The 23,757-nt window shown below is 39.9% G+C and overlaps 2 protein-coding genes across 2 annotated transcripts in view; one reads left to right on the top strand and one right to left on the bottom strand.

The window, feature by feature from the left end:
* The window catches only part of LOC137258175 (U3 small nucleolar RNA-associated protein 4 homolog), a 33,457-nt gene extending 14,825 nt beyond the window's left edge, over positions 1 to 18,632 (bottom strand). Inside the window, exons 1-14 of the mRNA XM_067795751.1 lie at positions 18,420 to 18,632; positions 17,759 to 17,872; positions 17,359 to 17,413; positions 16,689 to 16,808; positions 16,153 to 16,221; positions 15,843 to 15,927; positions 14,603 to 14,771; positions 14,273 to 14,348; positions 13,868 to 13,915; positions 13,441 to 13,612; positions 12,144 to 12,220; positions 11,473 to 11,572; positions 10,182 to 10,342; positions 8,920 to 9,115 (exon numbers count right to left, since the gene is read on the bottom strand). Of these exons, the coding sequence (XP_067651852.1) occupies positions 8,920 to 9,115; positions 10,182 to 10,342; positions 11,473 to 11,572; positions 12,144 to 12,220; positions 13,441 to 13,612; positions 13,868 to 13,915; positions 14,273 to 14,348; positions 14,603 to 14,771; positions 15,843 to 15,927; positions 16,153 to 16,221; positions 16,689 to 16,808; positions 17,359 to 17,413; positions 17,759 to 17,862 (1,432 nt within the window). The 5' untranslated portion in view covers positions 17,863 to 17,872; positions 18,420 to 18,632. The remainder of the gene's footprint in view (positions 1 to 8,919; positions 9,116 to 10,181; positions 10,343 to 11,472; positions 11,573 to 12,143; positions 12,221 to 13,440; positions 13,613 to 13,867; positions 13,916 to 14,272; positions 14,349 to 14,602; positions 14,772 to 15,842; positions 15,928 to 16,152; positions 16,222 to 16,688; positions 16,809 to 17,358; positions 17,414 to 17,758; positions 17,873 to 18,419) is intronic.
* Positions 18,633 to 18,686: 54 nt separating this feature from the next.
* LOC137258412 (chromosome transmission fidelity protein 8 homolog) lies at positions 18,687 to 23,173 on the top strand. Its single transcript, XM_067796086.1, has 3 exons — positions 18,687 to 18,749; positions 19,700 to 19,820; positions 22,571 to 23,173. The coding sequence occupies exons 1-3, from the start codon at positions 18,727 to 18,729 to the stop codon at positions 22,790 to 22,792; spliced, it is 366 nt and encodes a 121-aa protein (XP_067652187.1). The 5' UTR covers positions 18,687 to 18,726; the 3' UTR covers positions 22,793 to 23,173.
* Positions 23,174 to 23,757: the final 584 nt, after the last annotated feature.

Raw genomic sequence — 23,757 nt, 5'->3', positions numbered from 1 at the left:
ATCTGCATTCTGCTTAAGAGATAAACGTACTGTGTTTGGACATCTGATGAATGTTTGACTGAATTCATAGTCTCTCAATTTAATTTGAAGTTGAATGCAAAGCGTGAGGTTTCAAATAATTAATTTAAAGACGATCAAAATGAAACTTCCTCATCTGTGGAAGACACTGCATAATCTGGCATGAGACGAGAGGCAAATTGAACTTGCTTGTGAATGGAATGGTAGGTGCTCTTTGTATTTTTTTTAACATTACAACCTAAAAATATTTTGTCCAAAGAAAACAAACTACTGTTTATTCCATGCAATGATGTTATACCTAAGAGCTTGTATTTTATACTCCAAACTCCACACGACTGAAACAAGCCTATTGTGTGCTGTGTTTCTGTGCCCCACTTGTCACACTATATTTGAATTGTATGACCTACTTATTTTCTTGGAAGTAGACAGAAATGCAACAGTTTGAAATTTGTTTTGAAGGTTCAAATTTAAAGTGACAGTGGAAAATACTTGACTGCCTGTTGAATCTGAATAATGTAGAATCAAAGAATAGATCCTTATCTGATCCTCCTATGACCTGTGGGTCATCAAAAATTGTTGACTTTTATGAGTCATGTTGGTGGTCAAGCTGATGTAGTGCAGGAGTGTTGCATACACGCACAGGTAAGTGCTGTGAGATCAAACCCATTTTCAATCCAAAATTGATAGTGTCTGATTGACCAAGCAAATTTGAGATATTTCACGCAGCCACGGTAGAATGTTTGTTTTCAGGGTTTTCATTGTAAGCAAGAGAATATGTCAGAAATGCTAATATTTAGCACTGTTGTTTAGCATTATTTTGTTGACATCATTCTGCACAGAAACTTAGACAAATTGGTATGAATTGCCAAATCTTTGTACTGTATCTGTAATTTTGCATTTCCTGCTACTCTGTTCATGCATACTGGATATGTATTGAACCAATGCATGCAACGAAAGGATGTCTGAAAAATTGAGAACATCCTACGAAGTGCAAATATTTTTTTGCTGACATTTTCCATGAGCACAGTGTTTGTTTTAACATGCAATACGTTTTGCTTGATTTCAAACACTTGGTTTGGGTGATAAAGACCATTTGTTTAAGTCTAAAATGTACGAAGAATTCAGTGGGGTATTTGTTGCAAATGAGTGTGAAATACATGATGTATTAGGTATCCCATGACCAACCTTCCTGAAACATTGTAAACACTATCCAAAATGGTGGAAAGCTCACCTCTGTGTGTATTTAAAAAAATGTAATTTTCTGCATAAAATTGATATTTTATACTTATCCTGACTCATGCTTAATTGCTTATCTCCTCTTCCTGGTGAAGGTAGTGGAACACCTGAAATCCCTAGCAGTTCTCTTCTGAAAGAAGCGGTGCAACTGACCATGCTTGTTACTCTCTCCTTGTAAATTGCGAGAATTATTGAAATTCAGCATGTCTGTGAGAGTCGGATGGAGAGCTTTCATCATGAGTCAGGACCAGAATAAAATATCAATTTTATTCAGAAAATTACATAGTTTTCCTTATCCTGACTCATGCTAAATTGCTTACAGAATCCGACGGAAAACAGCAGTGGGTCAGGCCACGCTGGATTCTGCTGGCTGTCAAAATTACGTCCAATAATTTCCCCCCTTAACGGGAACTTGTAACAGCAATAATTCGGTCATGATCTTCTAATATTCATTGTAGATTCTGAGGGGATCATATCCAGTCGAACTTGTCTTCTGCAGAAGGCTTCGTTGATTGGAAAGTGATGATACCCAACATAACTGGCATTCTGCTAGAGTCTAAAGCAACTGAACGTCAAGATATTCCCATCAAGACTAGTTGCGACCCTTCTTCATGTACAGATACCTTCATTACCAGTACAGGGTCATAATCACTCATGCTAGTCTGTTCAACATGTGCTTCCACAAGTCACATGACAAATTGGGTTGAGTGAACTCAGCGCCTTCGGGGAGCCGTTAGTTGCTGCGCAACTACAAGAGGCCTAAATTGGTGAATGCCAGTGACGTCCTCCGTGACTATGTCTTGTGGGTAATGGTTGGCAAATGCTGTGTTTGACTTCCAAAAGCAGCCCTCCATTATAGTTGATAGCAAGCAATTTCCATGTAGCGCTAGTGTAGAGGCCAAGGCTCTGACTTCATGTGGGTTGAAGGCTTGCAGAGATTCCAATCCTGCGGCTTTGTAGGCTCTCAGTATAACAGCTCTGATCCACACTGAGATAGTGTTGTGGAATACATCCATAGGTGTCTCAGTAGATATAGAGATGAATAGGCGCTTGAAACATTGTCTTCTAGACTTGGTACGTGCGATGTATATCTTCAATGCTCTGACTGGACATAATGATAAGTCTTGAGGTCCAAGGATTGAAGACAAGGCCAGTATGCAGAACTGTCTGTCCGGTTGACCTGGCAATTGATTTTTTGCAATAAAATCCCATCGTAGATCCAGATGAGCTGTCTCTTGGTGACTTGCATCAAACCTTGTTCGACTGAAGTCCAGAGCATGAATTACTGACATTATTGTCTATGTACCCAAGGCAAGTAAAAAACAGCGTCTTCTGAGTCAGCAGTTCAATTGAGGTCCAGTCAAGCGGCTCCAATGCATCACTTGTGAGATGTTGGAATACACTGTTTAGATCCCACGCTGGAGCTCTAAATCGGCATTGTTGATCTTCCAGCTAGAAGAAGCGTAGTAAGGCGAGTAGCTCGTGTACTTTAGTCAGCTTGGTCCCCGTTTCCATGGTGATGACTGAGCTGAGAGCTGCCAAGTATGTAGACCTCTGGAATGGCGTAGATGGCATAGATAATCTGTTATCTGAGGATGTGATGCCTTCATTGCCATGAATCCTTTCTTCCTGGTGTATGCCTCAAATCGTTTCCACTTGTCATCATACAGGGTGCTAGTGGATTTTCGTAAGGCAAAAGAAACTGCTTTTGTTGCTCTCGCTGAGTATCCTCTGAGCTTTAAACAGGTCTTGATACGGCCCATACGTGAAGTTTTGTGTGAGGATGGACGAGAACATTCTTCCACTCTGGTAATTGCAGCACTGGTTGTCCTAACTCTTCTATATGTGTTGGAAACCAAAGTCTCAGTGGCCAGTAAGGTGCAACCAAGATCAACTGTAGCTGTGTCTGTTTGATTTTCTCGATGCAGCATCCACTCTGTTGGTGATGGACAAGGAGGACGAGATAAAGCATCTGCTATGCTGTTGCGGACTCCTGGTATGTGACATGCTTTTATTTGGAGATTGTTGACCATGTTGAAGAGTTGAACAGTCAGGTGTAGTAGAGATGGTCACCTCATTGACCCTTGCTTGTTTATGTAGAAAAGCCACTGTTGAGTTGTCTGTGTGGATCATCAGTATCTGATAGATGATGTGAAGAGTTCGATCTTCCTTCTTCCTGCTGCAAACTCATAGATGGGCACCCCATCCTTGGAGAGATGGTTGTTGAATGCCGACTGAAACATATAAGTTCCTGCATAGACATTTGACTGGCGAGTCCCCAATAGTGGGTGTGGTCTCAACATGTCCAACGCCGTAAACCGGTCAAGATGTGAAACCGTGACTCAGGAATTGTTGTCATAACCTGAGGTGATGTGAGTATACATTGTCACTGTCATAGTGGTTGGTAATGGAGAGAGTAGAACTTGTTCTAACATTGGCTTAAACTTTGACCCACTGATCCTCTGCGGCAGTGATGTATTTCAATGTAGTGATGAATCAAATCCCAAGGAATTTAGATTCACAAGTCATCCGAGCTGAGATAGTAGCCTGACAGTGAAGTTCAACTGTAGAGTGAGCTGACTTCTCTCATGATGAACTTGTATGCCGTGAAGATGCATCATTCTTCGTCTTCAGATGGGCAACACTGTTCATTATGACCGAGTTGACATTTGATACAGGTAGGTAGCTGGCTGCCTGTCTGATCAGAAACTGTCTTTCATTGCTGCAAGCCTCCTGACAGGCAACATTGAATCTGCTGTTAGAAGATTTCTGTGCCGCCTGAAGAATCAAATGCTGCTGTAAACTGTTAATCTAGTGTGTAATGGACATCTTTCCATTGTTGATAGTCTGTAACCGCATGTAGACGACTTTCTGACACTGGAACAATAACACCACATTCTGCGCAGGGCGTAGACTCTCAGAGACCAATCAGATTGTAGACGTGACGTCACCGGTGTAGCAGTCAACTAATCATTGTGAAATCTTGTGAAGATGGTGATACTCTTGCTAGCATTCAGGTTTGGCAAGCATGTGTCTAGATGAGTAAAAATGCGTGGAAAAAAACTCCCACCGCTTAAAGCTGATGTAGACAGACTGTCCTCCAGGTAGATATGTCAGAATTTTCCCACCGAAGATAATACCGACATGTCTTGTAATCGGAGGTGTAGTTTGCAGTGGTATCTTGTAGTCGTCTCGAGGAATCTTAATGATGTATTCGTCGTTGAGAATTCCCAAATTCTTCCAGTAGAGTTGAAAATGTCACCCACTTCAGACGGTTGTATGGGAACCGTTGGGGGTAGGAGACTTCAGTCGTTCCGAACCTGATCCTCAATGTTTACCTCCTCCTCCGTCCCTGCACCCTCTGGTATTAAACTTCGTATCTCTCACTCTCTCACTCTGGAGAACTAGGACTTGTAGTGTAGCACTGACTTGTCTGCTTGAGCACCATTGTCAAGGTGTCGATGGAGTTGATCATCATGACTTCTACAATACTGTAACCAAGGGGCTTGATGTAACGACCTTGTTAAATTCTCTCTCCATGATGAGGTGGACAAGAGACCTTGGTGACGAAGTAGATTCAGTCCCGCAGTAGTACAGGCAAGGTGTTCAGACATATACTGCAGATCCTTCTCTGTGTGATGAGTGCTGACAGGATCATTCTCTCTTCCTTGTTGATAGGATTACTGAACTTTGAGATGAGAGTCTCATTCATGGCTCTAGATTGAGCTAGTCCAAAGAAGGTGCCTCTCAAAGTGGTGACGTGCTGAGCAAGCCGCTTGTCTATCTTGTATGACCTGTTACGGGCACTGCTGATGATCTTGTATACCTCGTCTACATCTGGTGCTCTGAAGAAGGGCTCCATATGGTGAAGAAGGAAGTGACGAGTGTTGAACAGTGGCATAAGCTGGTACTGACTTGAATGCCGTGGATAACGTCTTAGGATATCATAGATATCGGAGCTATCGGTGGAAACGTCAATGTGTCGATGTCTTCATTCTTTATCCTATAAGTGTTGGTTTCATTGGAGTCCTTGGATGGTGAGACTAAGTCCAAGCCATTCATGATCCACGATGTGACTTTAGAGTCCGAGAAGAGGGGCTTCCTCTGGAGATGACGATTGGTAGTATCTGTCTTCATCCATCTGTGAGTGGGGTGCATTCGATGGATGCTGATGATCCTCATTATGTGAGTCCAGGTCTGAAGGGGATGATGAGTGCTAACGGCACCTTCAACGAGGTGGGGAGACTGATGAAGTTCTTCTGCGTTGATGAGTAGACCTGTGAGAGCACTCACCTGAGCGAGAGCACTCAACCAATGCGGGTGCACTCACTCGATGTAAGTGGATCTCTCTCCAACTGTGACAGGACAACAAAGATGACGGTGGTGATCATCTTGAGCAGGTGCATGCATCTGCCTCATTTTCATCCTCTGGAGTGACTGTAGATCTAGTTGAGTGCCCACACAGAGCAGCAGTCAATGTAGTTGAAGATTGTAGTCTTCGTTCTTCTTCAAAACGACGCTTTTCCAAGCTCATTGCATGAAGAGTCTGCTTCGAACGGCTGTACTGAGTGTAGTGACAGCTGACTCACAGAGTTCTCTGCTGTGGTGACTGAGGCTGCTAACGAAGTCTGCGTTGTGTGATGACCCTCATAACGGTTCAGGGCTGATCTAGGTGACGACGAAAGTTGTCTATGCCGGTTGACATTCTGCTCATTGTGTAGAATCAATGGCTGCTCATTGCTGATATGTTGTTTCTGTATAGGGATGATTTCGTTGCGGAAGGACTTCTTCGTCGAAGTATGTTGATTCTGCGATGATTTCGTTGCAGACGACTTTATCTTCGATGACAATGATGATCTAGACTTCTTAGGCTGTGACGGCCCCGTCTCCGCGATGAAGGTCTCTTCTGTGGTATAGGGACCAGGTGCTGGACCCAAGGCATAGCCCCGGACACACGTCTGACTGGTCACTGGAATGAATTTCAGTTGTTAATAACAAATGATTACCCGAAGCTAAATCATCCGATTTAGACATGGCTAATGAAAGCCGACATTGCTTTTCCCTCACATGCCTATGAACAGAAAGACTTTATAAAGTAAGTTCTGAAACAGATAAATTTTGGCAAAATTCACAGCGAATAGTAGAAGAGCATCTAGACTTACACATCGGACAAACTAAGTGTGGGTCAACCGTTGACAGACGTAATCTACACTGAAAACACAATTTCATCAACTGAGTTTGAGTTGACGAAATACGTGCTATATAAACAATATGCATATACATAAACCAAATACCGCATATGACATAAATTTAGTTAATGGACCGAAATTGTTGAAAAACTTATCGCTGTAATGAGGACCCCAGGTGCCTCTAGCTGCCCTTGTGGGGCGATGAGGAGAGAGTGGTAGGTAAGCTGACCATTTGTGTGGGAAAGGGGAGGCTACTAGTGGGTGAGTGTATTTTACGTCTGCTTCTCTTAGAAGGGAACTTCAAGGGATTTCAGGTACGTTTGCCAGGGAAGAGGAGATGAGCAAATAAGAATGAGTCAGGATAAGGAAAAATGATTACAATCGTGTTTATTGTTTCAGGTTTACCAATGGTGATTTGACGGAAAGCAGATATCACAATCGCTATTATATTATTATGTTGTAAAATGTCATTTTTTATGATATTTTTCTTTTAAACTGTTGAAAATATACATGAAATGCTTCCACCAGTTTCCTCACATATCAACGAGAATGTGTCAATGTTGACATTACTGGAGACGTCAACATTAGGTTGGGTTGGACCAACATTCATTTGTCACACTAAGTCTACCTTAGCATAAGGTAGATTTGTGCAACAGGACGCCAACCTTAGCAAATGAGTGATATAGTATTACTAGTCCTAAGGATGCAGTGTACAACCATACCCAGGCCAGTTTGTGTCACACTGGATTATTGTCTAAACTCACAATGGATTATTCTCTAAAGGCATACTGGATTATTCTCTAATGTAACAATGGCTTCTTGTCCATGGTCACACGATTATTGTCTAAAGTCACAATGGATATTATTGTCAGTGTCACAACGGATTATTGTCTAAAGTCATGATGGATAACTGTCTAATGTCACAATAGGTTATTGTCTAATGTCATACTAGATTATTGGTTAATATCACAATGTATTATTGTCTAATGCCACTATGGGATAGTGTCTAATGTCACAGTGGAGTTTTGTCCAAGGTCACACTGGATTATTGTCTCAAGTCACAATGCATTATTGTCTAATGTCACAATGGATTACAGTCTAATGTCACAATGGTTAACTGTACAATGTAACATTGGATTATTGTCTAATGTCACGCACGATTATTGCCTAATATCATTCAGGTAAATAAGTTTTGTTTTATGCCATTTTTAGCAATATTCAGCAATTAAAGACTATTGTCTAATATCACAGTGGATTTTTGTCACCATGAATTACTGTCTACCTTCACAATGATTTGCTGTCTAAAGTTACACCAGGTTAATGTCCATTGTCATGATTGAATTGTTGCATAATGTCACCCAGATTATGGTCTATTTTTACTCTGGACTTTTACTGTCTAAATGCTGATGCATAATGGTAGTCCGTAAACCAGTGACTGACATCATGAACATCGTAACTGACACATAAAGACATGCATCCCTCAAGCAAGCGGGCTTGACCTTCCAATCCTGTTACAACAGCGAGCCTGAACACTAGCTGTAACCCACTGGATCATGATGACAGACAACACTCATCAACCAGACGATGCAGTGCATCACTGTATGGGATGCTGAGCCTTGATGTTGCCATGGAGACCAACAAGGGCCACATAGACTGATTCCAGGCACAAATAGTGCCACAAGACTGGGAAGTCCAGCTATATTACAAAGAAATAATTCTATCATAACAAAGGTTTCAGCTCTACCATTGCTACAGAAAATGTAAACATTTGGCTGAGAGAAAGCACATTGTTTTCCATCAAGGTGATCGAGCCTTGACAGGGAAACACAATATTCATGTTACACACATGCTGAAATTGATCCATGAGTGCCATTACCTGTTTCTGAGTTATTCTGAGATTTATGGACCTTTGACAAACGTACATGATGTTGCCATGGTAACATCAAAAAAGTGAGTGAACGAGGGATGAGTGAGTTGAGTCAAAATATTGCTTTCAACAGAAAGTTAGTTACATCACAGTGTTACCTAGATATGGGTAATGGATGTCTCAGATATTTACCACCTTGTGAAAACCCAGGTTTGGTATGGTGCAAACAAAATAAGAAACGGCATCATGGTGAACTGGGCTTCATCCCATGCTCACAGTTTTGGCCATGTCCATGAGACAGCACCGCTAACTGTGGCACCAAAGACGGGGCCAGCTGGGCCACCATGGGAAGGAAATGGTACTATTGTGTACATAACCAGTGAGCCCCATCTTACCACCAAATGGTATAAGAACCTATACCGAACTGTTACCATTGTGAAAATAAAGAAGTTGATCATCCATGAAGTTTTGTCACCTTTATACAACCAGCTTCTAGAATGTCACTCAAATAAACAAAGAAAATGTTAGTTTCAAGAACAATTGTCACGGTTTCATTAGGTCGTGGGATATCTGTGCTAAATCTATGGAATACACATGAAAGAAACTCACCTTTCAGTGGTTGAAATGTGTGAATGACCTTGACCTCAGTGTCCTTGACATCTATAACTTGAACGGCTGCTGAACATGAGGCTGTGATGAGTTGCTTGTGGATGTTAAAAGTCATGAGATGGGCTGGCATGATGTCTTCATCGATGACCTTAATTCGGGTCAAGGTCACGACTGGTTGAAGGGCATCTGATTCATTCTGTAAAGACAGAGAAGTCCGCATGTGGAAATATTGAAAGGAACACTGGACCTTGTCCACACAAAAAGCTTGCTCTGTGGGATCGACATGAATCATAGCGTGTGACGTAAAATTTAACATCACATAAGTGATATTTCAGACATATTGTGACTGAATCATAGTGGGACATTCAAAATGAGGAGACAAATTCTCACAGTGAAGTATGGCACACAAAAAGTTATCAAAGAGAATGTTTGTGTGTTTGCTCGTTGTCAACTGCACACTCAGACCAATATTTCAGCAATGTGATTGCGTACCAAGTCTGGACAAGACAACCAGTGAGTGATACGGTGAGCAACCATGCCATCGTGTCATGATGACACCCAAACAACCAAGTCACTTAAAATGACCAATAGTTGCATTTAGTCGCTTATCATGACCAGCACAGTTTTCTGGGGACCTACGCTAACCCAGAATCTCCAAACTAGGGCTGGGATGGATAACCTGGATACCCGGGATGGGTGGGTGATGAGTTGGACCTGGGTACCCATCTCAATAGCCGCACCCATTATGATCATGTGACTGACATGTGGTGATGTGTTATTCTTTCATGATTATAAGGTTGTATTGTGTGTGAAGATATGGACATTATTTACAATCATTTCTTTTCATATAATACATGGTTACGATATTGAAAAAATATTTTAGCCTCAGATCTGAAAAATATATTGCCGTTTCTTGCAAATTTGATGTTAGGAATAAACATAAGAGGTATCTGGGTAGGCTAGGGTAATAGGAGGTGGGGTACATGGGTTGAAAATTTTGACCCATCCCAGCCTTACACCACACTGTCTATACAGGAAAACATTGCCACATTTGTTCAAGTCAGTTAACCAACCCCTGAAGATATGCATCAGAATTCATCTTCAGCATTACATGTATGAGCTAAGAAGTGACTAACAGTACTGGGTGGTCTCATCCAGGCTTGATTATTAACAGATCACCACCATAGCTGGAATATTGCGGAGTGTGGCCTCTAACAACGACCAAATCAGTAAAAGGATGATATGAACATAAGCCAACTAACCACAGTCAAGTTGTACAGTCGGATACCTCTCTCATCTGAGTAGCCAATCCTAGACCCGTCTGCTGCGATGGCGCTGCAGACAACACATTCTCCTATCTTGGCCTTCAGCTGGACCATTTTCAGTGGCTTAGTGTCCAGCGGCAGAATTTCCCCATGGACGTCTGCAAAGTAATATGTAGTTGTCACATGGGAGGATAAGTCCTGTCGACATAAGTCAGTGAGTAAGCTGGGTCTAATGTATGTCAGCTTGATATGAGAACATGCAGCTCTCAGTCTCACAGTTTCAATACAACCCATACTTAGGTATGATACAAAACCTTGAATGATAACAAGGGTTAACGTTGGTTTCAATTTATGTCAACTTAATGCGAGAGAAAAGCCCAGGGTCATACAGGTCGCAGGTGAAACCCACAATAACAGGTATGGTGCTAAAACTTGAATCATAATAAGGATGAAAGCTGTTGGTTGGTTGGTTGGTTGGTTGGTTGCTAATGCCCCACTGAGCAATGTTCCAGCTATAAGGGTACAGTCAGTTAATAATCAAGTCTGGAGCAGATAATCCAGTGACCAATATCATGATCATGGATCTACACAATTGGGACACAATGACATGTGTCAACCAAGTGATCCAGCCACCCAATCCTGTTAGTCGCCTCTTACAACAAGTATGGGTTGTTGCAATCTAATTAAAACCATAATCATCATGGGTGACAAAAGCTTGATTCAAACCAAATGCAACATGCGATGAGAAAGATGAACAGACCATGGATCCCGATGAGAGTTCAGTGCCATCATTTATCATTTCAGTGCTTGTTAGACCCATGAACATCTGGGGTAGAATAGGTCTTCAGCAACTCATGCTTGCCATAAAAGGCCACCATGCTTGTCGTAAGAGGTAACTAATGGGATCGGCTGGTCAGACTCGCTGACTTGGTTGACACATGTCATCGTTTCAAAATTAAGCAGATCGATCCTCGTGCTGTTGATCACTGGATTATCTGGTCCAGACTCGATTATATACACACCACCGCCATATAGCTGGAATATTGTTGAGTGCGGTTTGAACTCACTCACTCAATAAGAATAAGTGTCTGTGGGAGCCAACCTCTAGTGTTAACTGACGAATATTTTCATCATGTCTTAAATGTCAGGGGTGTTGTTATTATATGAGTCTGTGATTTGGCATATTTTCTGATGTTCGCTAGCAAGAGTGCTCCAATTTCTTTGGGTCAGGGTAAAGTGCGTAAAACTAAATGTTCATCACTCTGAAACCTCATCATCTTCTCCTTACTTGACTTTCTTGTGGTGGCGCCGAGTCTCCATACCTCCAGGGATGTTGGATACTGCAACAACAGCAGACCTGCATCCTTGGCAACACTCACCAAGGGGCGCTGAAGCAAGGGAAGAACACTGGGAATACTGAAATTGCTTTGTGGAATACTTCAAGTTGCAGCAATATGGTCGTAAGGGACAACTGCAATATCACTATAGAGCTGAAATAACACTGTTGGAGACACTTACATATTACTGCTACTGGAAAGCATGACAATGTTCCCTAAAGAACAAGAGAGAGGCTTTTTGTCACGTTTTCAAATAGAAGACAAACATGAGTGCTTACTTTTATGAAATTTCCATTTTTCAAAACGTGTGTTTCTTTTGATGCACACTTTACTAGCTATATCTTTCGGTCACACATAGACTACCTTTTTTGTGATGTAGTGATTGCATTGACAAGATTTTGGAAAGGGTCTTGGTGATCTTGAAAATAAAAATATGGTCACCGTAGTCAATTGGTGTTTGCTTAATCCCCAAACGTAGACTATGATCAAATTTGAAGATACTAAGAGCAACAGTTCATGAGACCAACAGATGTTGCTGAATATAGCCTGACGTTCTACATTGCAGCAGGGGAAAAGGTAGAAGAAGCTTCATTGTGAACAGTCAGCAACAAGGTGACGTTACCTGTGGGAGGCCGGGCACCTTTCTCCCCTTGCCTTTAGCAGGGTTCATGTCATGCAGGACCAAGTTGGTGTCCACCCCTGACAACATACAAACGGACATACAATGTACAAATTGGAGACTGAGTTGGCGGGAATGGCATGCACTCATGTGGCCATGGTCACCAGCGCCTGTATTATATGTTTAATGCTATAGCTGGCATCAACAAACAGCAGTGCCTGGCATCAACAAGAAGTAGCATCTTTCAACACACTTGGTATGATACTGCAAGCAGATGTAACCAACCAACCGCTCTCTAGTAGTGAGTGAGTGAGTTTAGTTTTACGCCGCACTCCGCAATATTACAGCTATATGGCGACGGTCTGTAAATAATCGAGTCTGGACCAGACAATCCAGTGATCAACAACATGAGCATCGATCTGCACAATTGGGAACCGATGACATGTGTCAACCAAGTCAGCTAGTCTGACCACCCGATCCCGTTAGTCGCCTCTTATGACAAGCTGAGTCGCCTTTTATGGCAAGCATGGGTTGCTGAAGGCCTATTCTACCCCGGGACCTTCACGGGTCCGCTCTCTAGTAAAAGAGTGAGTGAGCATTTGTGTGAGAGAGAGAGAAACAGAGAGACATAACAGAGGGAGTTTACTTTACAGCCACTTTTAGCAATATGGCAGCAATATTACAGGAGGGGACTCCAGAAATGGGCTTCAGAATCCATTGACTTTTCTTCATAAAATGAAGAACAAGAATCAAAGACATATGAGGTGGAGTTTGACATTGCAAGAGTTCAATCTTGTGATAGACACATTAAGGACAAAGACAATGTGTACTGATGCCATTTTCGGGTTGTAAGTGTATTATGACAATGTTGCTGTATGTTTGAGCTGGCATTATGCCAGTAATTCTGCAAGAAGTTTTTCACATTACTACCTGGTAGTTATCTTGCTATGAATGTAACAGAAAGTTTCTGTGAAACTTGCATTTCCTTAGTGGGGAGAGTGTTACAAGGGTGTGTTTTTTCTAATTGTATGATTATTAGGTGATAGTTATTATGGGTCACATAATATGTTCAATGGCAGCAGTATTTTAGCAGCATGCCTTTTCAGATAGCACTTCAGAGTTGCCTCCCTTGAGGCAATCTCTTGGCTAAGGATCTGTTTTGACTGGCAGTAAACACGAGTCCAATCAAGAAGATTCTGAGAGAAAACTGATACAGCCACACTTTGCTAGAATGTTCCAGAATCTGTGTCAGTGTACATAAAGGCTGTGTGTTACCCCCTTCTACATCATGTAGCAGTACCTCCTGTGATGATGGTGTCCCCTGACAGCACAATGGCTCGGATGTCATGGGTGTGGTTGGACCGGACGACTGACCTCGTCCACTTGCCAGTGTTGTTTTCCCCTGGATAGATGATTTTCTCAAACTGCACAATGGTTGGGTCCACACCGACTGTGTACAAACTCTCCTCTGCCTAAACATAAAACAGATCGATGAGCAAGATAAAGACCTGGTAATTATGGAAAGACAGACAAAAGTGAATGAGTTTAGTTTTATGCTGGTCTATTTTGTTTTCTATCACAACGGGGACACCAGAAATGGGCATGACACACTGCACCCATGTGGGACATGGAACCCGCACCTTTGAAGCAACAATTCAACTTTTAACCACTAGGTGACCCTACCGCCCACAAAGGACAAAAGCATGACAAGATCTTGAGGAACGTACCTCATTAAGACAGAGTGACAACACGTCTGCCTTGTGGCTCTGGAAACTCTGCAACACGATAACACAACACTTAAATCAGCATACAAGTCAGCATGACTAGACAGGAGAATGTTTCCATGACTAGAGATTTCATGGTGTAATATGCATCAACATATGGCTGGACAGATGATAATGGTGTAATATGGATGGACATGCAAGAGAGCATGGTGAGTGAGTGAGTTGGATTTTACGCCACTTTTAGTTTTAGCAATATTCCAGCAATATCACGGTGGACTTCACTAGAAGTGGGCTTCACACATTGTACCCATGTGGGGAATCGAAAAGAGGCTACCCAACCGCCCCTGAGTGTATTGGGTGACATCAGTCCTGTGATATCATGGAGTTCTCATTGGCGCTACAACTTACCCGATTAAGAGTTCCCATCCTGCCATTCCAGAAGCATGTCTTACCGCGGGAGTCTCCACTGATGACTGTCAGGTCACTGTAGCCAATATAACAACCATTAAATTACTAAATATACTCACTCAACAGAAATATGACAAAACCTACAATACTAAGTGGCTGGGTGGGTACCAGAAATGGGCTCTGACCTTCAGCAGGACATACAAACGTACACACCAGGGTACGTCTAATCATCAAAATCTGTTACTCTTAAGCACAAGAAATATGACAAATAAGAACAGTCCAAGAATTATTAAAGTGTATGAACACAAGACTTTCTTTGGTATCCCCTACCTTGTGACAGTGACACACCATACAATAGTCTCTTTAGAGACCTCTTCTCGGCCGATGGTCAATCGCTGAATAGCATGTCCAGAGCTGGCGCTCCACAGACGGATATTGTCTACTCCTCCAGTAACTATTATGTTCTCACCTTCATGCCAAGCGATGGACAAGATACGACCTACAACATCAATAATCAGGTGTTCATCTCAGGTGTGTTACACTGCACATGCATAGTTTTCAAACATAATGAGTTGAGTTCCAGACTAAATTATTTACAAACCGCTGTAATATTGCAGGAACATGTCTGAGAGAGACTTTAAACAATAAACAAACAGTTAAGAAATAGATAAAGTGAATGTGAAACATACCATATGATATTTTGGATAAAAGGAAATTACACTTGTGAAAATATGACTCATTTACATTAAAATATTATCAGTTGAAACAAATCTTGACCAGAAATTTCAAACCCTCACCCTGAAATATGTAAATCAAGGGCAAAGGGAGACAATTATGTCCTGATCACAAATTGTCTCCCATTGACCAATGATTTCAAATCACCAGTCTTCTTCTTCTTTTCATCTGTTTTTAATTAAAATCTTCTGTATGTCATTTGCTAAAGGCCAGTCTAAATAAATGTGCAGATATTAAACCAAGGAAACCTTTAAAAAAACACTCATCAGGTTGCACCAAATCTTCCCAATTTCCTGGCACCTGACTAGATCACAATGAGTGAGTGAGTGAGTGAGTTTAGTTTTACGTCGCACTTAGCAATATTCCAGCTATATGGCGACGGTCTGTAAATAATCGAGTCTGGACCAGACAATCCAGTGATCAACAACATGAGCATCGATCTGCGCAATTGGGAACCGATGACATGTGTCAACCAAGTCAGCTAGTCTGACCACCCGATCCCGTTAGTCGCCTCTTACGACAAGCATAGTCACCTTTTATGGCAAGCATGGGTTGCTGAAGGCCTATTCTACCCCGGGACCTTCACGGGTCAGATCACAATGACAAATCTAAAACAATCCTTTCAGAAGTTGAGATACAATCCAACTCATTGTTTAGGCAACATATTCATATCAACATAAATCTACTTTTGACTTCATAAAAAAGGGGGATTAGATTTAAAAATTTGTCAATTTTTAAAATAATAAACAACATTAACAGAAATGTGTTATCTCCCTTAGACCATAAAAGATTTGACCACAACAGATATGACCAAAACAAACAAGACCAGTGCTACCTTCTTGTTTGTCAAAGGACTTCAGGTACTGTAGATTGTCCATTTCAATGTCAAACAAAACCACACAGCCATCTTCCGTCCCTGCCTGAAAGTAAAACGAAAATTGACTGAAAGCCATTAGGGCCTGCACATATTTGAAACTGCCGTCCCGATACAACAACAACTGGCGCTGGGTCTCTGGTCTGGCGGTTAATTCAAACGCTGATCACAAGTAATTAAAAACATAAATCCTGTGATCTGTTTGGAGATACAAGATTCACTCTAAACACCAGATTATTACATTTCCAGGAATCAAAATCAGTAGACTCACAGCCAATCTTGTCCCACTGGAATTCTGCGTGAGACACCAAATAGGTCCTGCATGGGAGAAGGCAGAACGCTGAAAAAGAAGAATATTTTCTAAGTGGGAAGCATTCAACACTTCAATGTCATCCAGATACCATTGATCTGAAGAAAGAACCTGTGACAATCAGTGTGAGCATCTTTTCTCCTTCGCTGGCAAAAAGAGCAGACTTCAGAAAAAATGCCATGCGGTATTTCAACAAAGTATGCCTCAAAACAGTGCTTTTTAGTTATGTAACAGGTTGTCAGTTTATTGTGGAGGAAAACTCAAAACAATTCAGGCTTTAAATATTTGCCTCTTGGTAAAATTCATGCCCTCAGTACTAACAAAAGTTAAATAATATGTTTCTGCCATGTCTAAGTTCTGACAGATAAAACTCTGCTCCCAATCTGAAGGGACTGGGCACCCATGTCCCTCTGATACCCTACTTTTTTTCAGAGCTTCCTACTAATGACACTATTTTACTGAATAACCATAATGACAATGAATAAAATAGCACTCACCATGGCCTGTAGTTTGAGCAAGTCATATTCCGTCACCTCTCCATCAAGTCCTGCAGTAAAGAGTCGCCTCCCTTGCCATATCACAGCTTCAATTGACCGATCTCCACTTCCTGGAATAACCTGACAAAGGAATAAGGATACAACTCATTGCTTGTAAATTCACCAAAAACACATTTTACCACAAAATAGATTGATAACAAAATGTAGTCAAATCTTACATGCTGTTTACATAATACCTACAGTATACAACTTTCAACTTGTTATTTGTAGTCTAATACACATCAAAACACCAGATCTATGTAAAAATAAAATTGAAATCTATGTTTATTTTGATAATACACAAATCAATACACCTTTACTTTTTGACAAATTGTTTTAGTTTGTTGACAATTCGAAAGAAAAAATAACCCTCTTCCTCATTATCATTATGTAAAACCTGTTCCCCATAAAATGAAGTGAAAATATTCAGTCAATCCTTGGAAACTAGTCTATATATCAGCATATTACTCCATGCCCTTGACAATTTTGATCTGACATTAACTAATAACAAACAACACACACACAAAACATTAACTTCAATATCTAAAGAAAATTTTATTGCTAGTATTAATGAACATAATAAAGAGGTTCCAATTTGTACAGTGTTCAATGTTTTTCTCCATTGTCCTACCCTTTCTTGAAACCACTTGTCTTGTTCACTCCATATTTCCAGCGAACCGTCAGATCTGTAAAATGAAATTCCTACTATAAACTTCAATTGCATAGGATGTTATCATCGAAAATAATACACAGAATATATTACGAAATGACAAACATGACAAATATTAATTAAATTTCAGAAAACAAATCATGACTATATATATATATATACCATGCATACACACAAGAACATACAGAGCATGTTCAATCAATAGAATTTATGGGATACATGGGGTACCTTAAGTATATTTGTTTTTGTGTAAAGTTATGCATTTCTGTAGTTATATAGTGTCCAAGGAAAAGAACTGAAAGAATACTGAAGATGTTGATCTGTTGACAGAATTCTTGTAGTTAGAATGCTTTTCTCTTACCTTGAAACAGCCAGTCTTTTCCATTCTTTTGTATAAGCGAGACAGTGAATTGCCTTGGGTTTGTACTCAAAAAAGCGAACATGGTGCACTCTAAACTCCCCCATCTTTGGTTTGCTGTAAGTATATATTCATATGAATAAATGTGATACCTTTTTTGAACTGATGAGGTATGGTTGAACATGCCATTCAGAACATCATGCACAGAGATGTAAGTTACTTTCTCCTGAAAGAACACACTAGCCGTATATTGGTTCTCATTTCACCCTCTTCATAATTCTCCTGCATCCAAACATGTCTTTAATAACTACTGTAGGTGAAGAAACACACCATACACACATCCCGTTGAATATAAAGAGATCAACACAGAACATATTACAATTAGAAAGATGCAATAACTAATGGAAATCGGAAATGGTTGTATCTTATCATCTTTTGGTCATAGTTAGTGATTGTTTTGTACACTAAATATTGATGGTAGTATATTCGTTAAAATCGTCACACTTCATGAGCATTGTCTCTCACAACGTTAGCATAAATTTTAAGTGACTATTTTACTAAATAAGTCAATAACCAGTAAACTGCAATCCTCCTTTCACCTTTCCAGTGCTCATCTAAGAACGGCACGTTCATGTCAGTTACTTGCACTAATATAAATACTTACAAATACAACTGCCACAGTACAATGTCAAATCTGAAAGGTACAACAGCTGCCTAAATTACTCATTTATTGCTTTCACAGAAACATAAACACATGTGTTCTTGGGCGCAGCCATGTTTCAGATACGGGTAAAACGCATTCCTCTTTTACTATTGGTTACCAACAAAACGCAAACACCAATAATTACTGGGATAGTAAACTGGTTCCCTCTATCAGCGTTATTCCAACATGAAATGAAATAAGACGGAGCCAAGCGTACCGGAAGTGGAACATTGCGCGAAAATTGACGTTGACAACAGTCGCTAAAAGGATGGTTCAGGTGTACATACAACTGTGAGCCATTATTGTTGTAATATTAGTCATACTTCCTTTAGGTTCTACGTTTGGTTACAACGAAAACGATTTGTTCTCTCGTTCTATTTCGAAAGAGGCTCCAAGAGCTGTCCACAGTGTGTCGATGATCAAGTATGTTGAAGGACCATGTCTCCATTTAATGGAGTACACTGATAGAAAGAGTGTTGAACAAAATGACTTCGAACACTGATCAAGACATTGACTATTTTTTTTATGATTTTCTCAGAGAATCTATTTCAAGATGCAGGGGATACGGTGTAAACTCTCAAAATCGGCAGCCCTTCAATGCTCTCAAATTCAGCACTGAAATTTTGTCCAGTAGAAGCTAGTTAATTTATGATCGTTAACATGCCCTCTGATCCAGCGTCAGTCTATTCTGTATTTTGTCACAAGTTTAAAAAGACCACCCATTTGACTCAATGACTGTATAGTAATTAACACTCCCTAAACCGTCATGTGGATGTCTGTTCCTATATTCATTAAGTTCATGTTAGTTGACTGACAGTACATGGATTAGCAACACACTGGATTACTGTCAACATAAACCTCATTGTTGACACATGCCACTTGTATTACAATGTAACAGTCGTGTCACAATTTGTCAGAGGTTCACCATGTCAAGATGGCTATGTTATGAAAACAGTAAATTTACACTATTACGACTATTTTGTGGCACATGGAACATCTTTCTCAGGTTGAAAAGAGAACATGTCTCTAAAGTGACATGCCTTCTACACCTGCATTTTTTGCTGGTCCCAACGAATGCAAGTTTAGAGGGCTTCCACTGTATGTGGTAACCTCTGTAATTCGGTTATTTTTATGATGCTGAAACAAACGACTTGGTACTTGTTATAGCTGCCATCAGCATGATATGAGGAATGTATATTTGAAGTGTTATATATATCTTCATGTGTTTAATGTATCTCCAGACCTGGTGGTGCCAAGGATTGTCCAGAGTGGGCCATCATTGACCTCCAAGGTGCCCTTGAGACTCGACATCCAGTGCCTCTTGGTGGAAAGTTCATTGGTGATTTGCATTTCACTAAAAAGGTAAAAAATGTATCAGTCTTATGCTCACTTGACTCAAAAGTCCATGTCATTGTCAGGGATGTGGGGTAGCCTACTGGTTAAAGCACTGGCTTGTCACACCAAAGACAAGGTTTGATTCCTGACATGGACACAATGTGTGAAGCCCATTTCTAGTGTTCCCTACTGCGATATTGCTGGAATATTGATAAAATCTGCTTATGTCTTCACTCATTCAATCTCTTATGTGCATGTCAGTCTTTTGAAAATGTCAGTTATCACACAAAACACGCATTCATGACTACCACTTGTCCGACTTCCATTTTTGCGGAAGTCACAGTGGCTGAGTGGGCTAGGTAGCTGTCTTTGTGTGCTGCCAATTAGGTGCCTGACTGAGGGTACGGGTTTGAATCGTGCATGGCACTCAACCCAAAAAGTACTAGAATTTGTACATTCCTAAGAATGTGTAATCCCAAATATGACATATGTTACTTTTGAAAATGTGTTGTTTGTGTACAGTGATGAAGCTGAAACTTTGCACAATGAAACGAGCAGGGATTTATCTAGTATTCCAAGCCATTAACCCTTGGCAATACCATAACTACAAAACTGGTATGATCTAAAATTTCAGGGACATTTGAAAATGTTGTTGAATGAAAAAATGTGAATAGTGAATATTAAAGCATTCTCTTGTTCATTGGTCCTGTTGTCAGTGAAATGGAAAACATCATAAGGGCAATAACATCTGTTACTGTAACAATGATAATATGCATTTTCCAAATTTATTTCTGTTATGGGAGGTTTTGCTTCAGGCCTAGATTCAGTTCCAAACATAGAGGCTTTAAAACAGTGCATATATGGCTAAAATGTGCATAGAAAATTTCCAATTATGCATGGAAAAAATAACTGTTGTTTATCTATTATGCATTTAAAATGTTAGGTACACAAAACGTTTAAACATTTATAAAAATTGTTTGTGTAATGAAACTGACAACTGTTGCTGAGGGACTAGTGTTGTACGTTAGTGAAGGGTGAGTGATTTTTTATGGAATCTTTTCCATTATATTCAAGTTGGTTTTGATTAGGTGTGACATACGGCAGTACATACCTGCTTAGTACTCAACTTACGCAATGGTATAAACTTAAAATCACGGAAATACTCTAATATCTGAAGCCAGTGGGTAAGGGAAAATGAAATACCCACTCTATATTCATGATACCCACTTCCAAACAATACACTGGGTAGAGTTCCCACATGAGCTAAATCTTGAGCTTGTGTTTTAACAATTTCTCCTTGAATTCTGTGCTGATTTTGTGGAAGCTGCCTTCATGACTGGGTCAGTCTGTGTTTAAAATGTTATGTGTGAGATTAGGGTGAGATTATTTCATGGTATGTTGTCCGTCATCTGTCCATTCATGCATGTTTTTACATTTGTTACATGTTTGCAATAACATTTATATTTAGTCATTTTGAAAATGTCAGCATATCTGTATGTTGTAAGGCTTGATAATGAATCCACAATATAGCTGGAATATTGCTGAGTGTGGCATAAAACTAAGCTCACTTATTCACTGATAATGATCAACTGACCAGTGAAAGAAAAAGATGAGGTCAGGACCTTAGGTTAGGGCTGGTAATCATCAGGCAGTATAAGTAGTTTTCTCATTTAGTATTGTTTAGCAAACCATATGAATTGTGACCGTTATTTTTGTGTGGTATCTTCATTTCAAGTTTTTCAAGGCTGTAGGGGAGGGAGGCTATGACATCGGTCATAGTTGGTCCACTGGTCTAGGGCACAGCATCTGGTGTACAGTGTTGTATCTCTTGAAATAATTAGAATGCTGTTAAAAGTACTGTTTACTAACAGAGCAATACACATAGATGCAGAGATGACCATCTTCATTGTTGTTGCAAGGTTGGCTTTTTGCACAAGTTGTCCTTTCATGAATATTTGCTCTTAATGTACCAAACCAAAATGAATGCTGTAAAATATTTGTGATGAGCCTCCATAATGCTAATATTTTATTTCTTCTGAACTGATTGAAGAATTACGAGATTTGTTACCATTACTCACTCAAGCAAGATACTGCAATATTACACTAGTATAATACCGCTAGACGCATGAGGTCATAATGGTTTATATTTATGAGGTCTCAGTATTAATACCCCTGTCATGATGGTATTGAACCTTGCTTGACTTGTTGAAAGCAAATAGCCATCACTAAGTTGGCAGTTTCGGTCAATTTATGTTAGAGATTAATAAATAGAATACTAAACTGACTTCCGTGAATTAACAGTTTTATTAAATTTATGAAAGATTTAGTATTAAATTTGCTTTCGTGCATTTGATACCAAATAGGCCTGGGGCGATACACTATGTCACGATACGATACATATTGTGATATTTTACCTGTGGTACAATACGTATCATGATATATTCCGCATGAAAGAATGACACAGTACTAAGATTTAAAATAATTCATTTCAAGGTATTTTTATATAACAATAACACTACTGTAATAAACAAGCAAGTAATTCTATCATACTTGTGTAATTTTCTCTAGATAAGTACTTTAACATGTTTAAGATAATACTGTTTTGGAAAAAAGTTGTGTATCATTTTGTATTGACACACCAGTTGACAATATGATAGTTAAACGTATCGTGATGCATCAGTGAATTGTCCCAGCCACAGACTTGTTTAATATGAATGGTATAACAAGGAAGGTCGTATATTATCCTCTATTAGTCCATTATCCTCTTGTTTTCTAAGGATGCACCTGTGCTTATTATTGGACATCACATCTTGTATGGAAAGGTTGTGGACCTGGAAAAGCCCTTTGCTGTGTTGGCCAAACAGTCACAAAAACAAGACGTTGCCATGGAAACCAATCAAACAAATAATGCCTATGTTGTGGAGGCCATCATAAAGAAGAAGATACTCTTCAAGACACGACCAAAGCCAATTATTTCACATGTTCCTAAGAAATTATGATATATATCACATCTGAGTTTTCTCAGTGTACTTGTAATCAATATTATGTATTTATTTGCATCAGTGCTGTTTCCCTTTGTAACCATGGTAACTGTTGTAATGTATATGTAAAATCTTAAGATGTTATAAACGTTATTTAACTCACTCCATATAGCTGGAATATTGCTGAGTGAGGTGTTAAACACCAAACCAACCAAATCAATACACTCCTTAAAATGCAATTTTACGGATGAACATCAGTTGAAAAATTAATGTTTCATAATGAATTATTGTGGTGTTAGTGTTGAAATGATGACTTCACTTTGTCCCTTACGTGTCAAACAGATTTGTAATAAAGTAAGTAATCTGGACACATATGGTGATTAAAATTTGTTGAATCAATTTTTTCGTTTTGTTTTAAGTTCAAGTAGTTCAGTTATGAATTGGTGGTAATGATAAGAACACAGTGATGAATATTTGGGTACCTAGTTGGGCTATAAGATTATTCTGATAATCTTTTATCCATAAATCTTAATGTCACTCTCTTGGTGAAGATCTGGGGTAGAATTTGTCTTCAGTAGCTCAAACTTATTGTAAAAAGCAACTAACATGGAATCATGTGGTCAAGCTGGCTGACTTGGTTGACATGTCATCATATCCCAGTTGCACTGATCAGTGCTCATGATGTTGATCACAGGATTGTCTAGTCCAGACTTGATTATTTACTGACCGCCGCTATGTAGCAGGCATGTTGCTGAGTGTGGTGTAAAACTTCACTCACTCACTCACTCAAAGTAAAAGTGAATGTTTGGTTTCTCTTTACAAAATGAATCCCATTCCTGCCATTAGGAGAGACCACATGTTTTGGATGGTTCCATTATGTCATATAGGGGAGCTTTATATTGTACTATTGCTTGTGTCATGGTGTCTATGACTTGATCCTCTGACCTTGTGTCTGGGCTATGGTAAGAAATGGTCGCCATTGT

The sequence above is a fragment of the Haliotis asinina genome, chromosome 12 (genome assembly GCF_037392515.1).
Source record: "Haliotis asinina isolate JCU_RB_2024 chromosome 12, JCU_Hal_asi_v2, whole genome shotgun sequence".
In the NCBI taxonomy this organism is placed as follows: Eukaryota; Metazoa; Mollusca; class Gastropoda; order Lepetellida; family Haliotidae; genus Haliotis; species Haliotis asinina.
The sequence above is the reverse complement of the archived record's forward strand: the minus strand, read 5'-3'. Positions and strand labels throughout refer to the sequence as shown.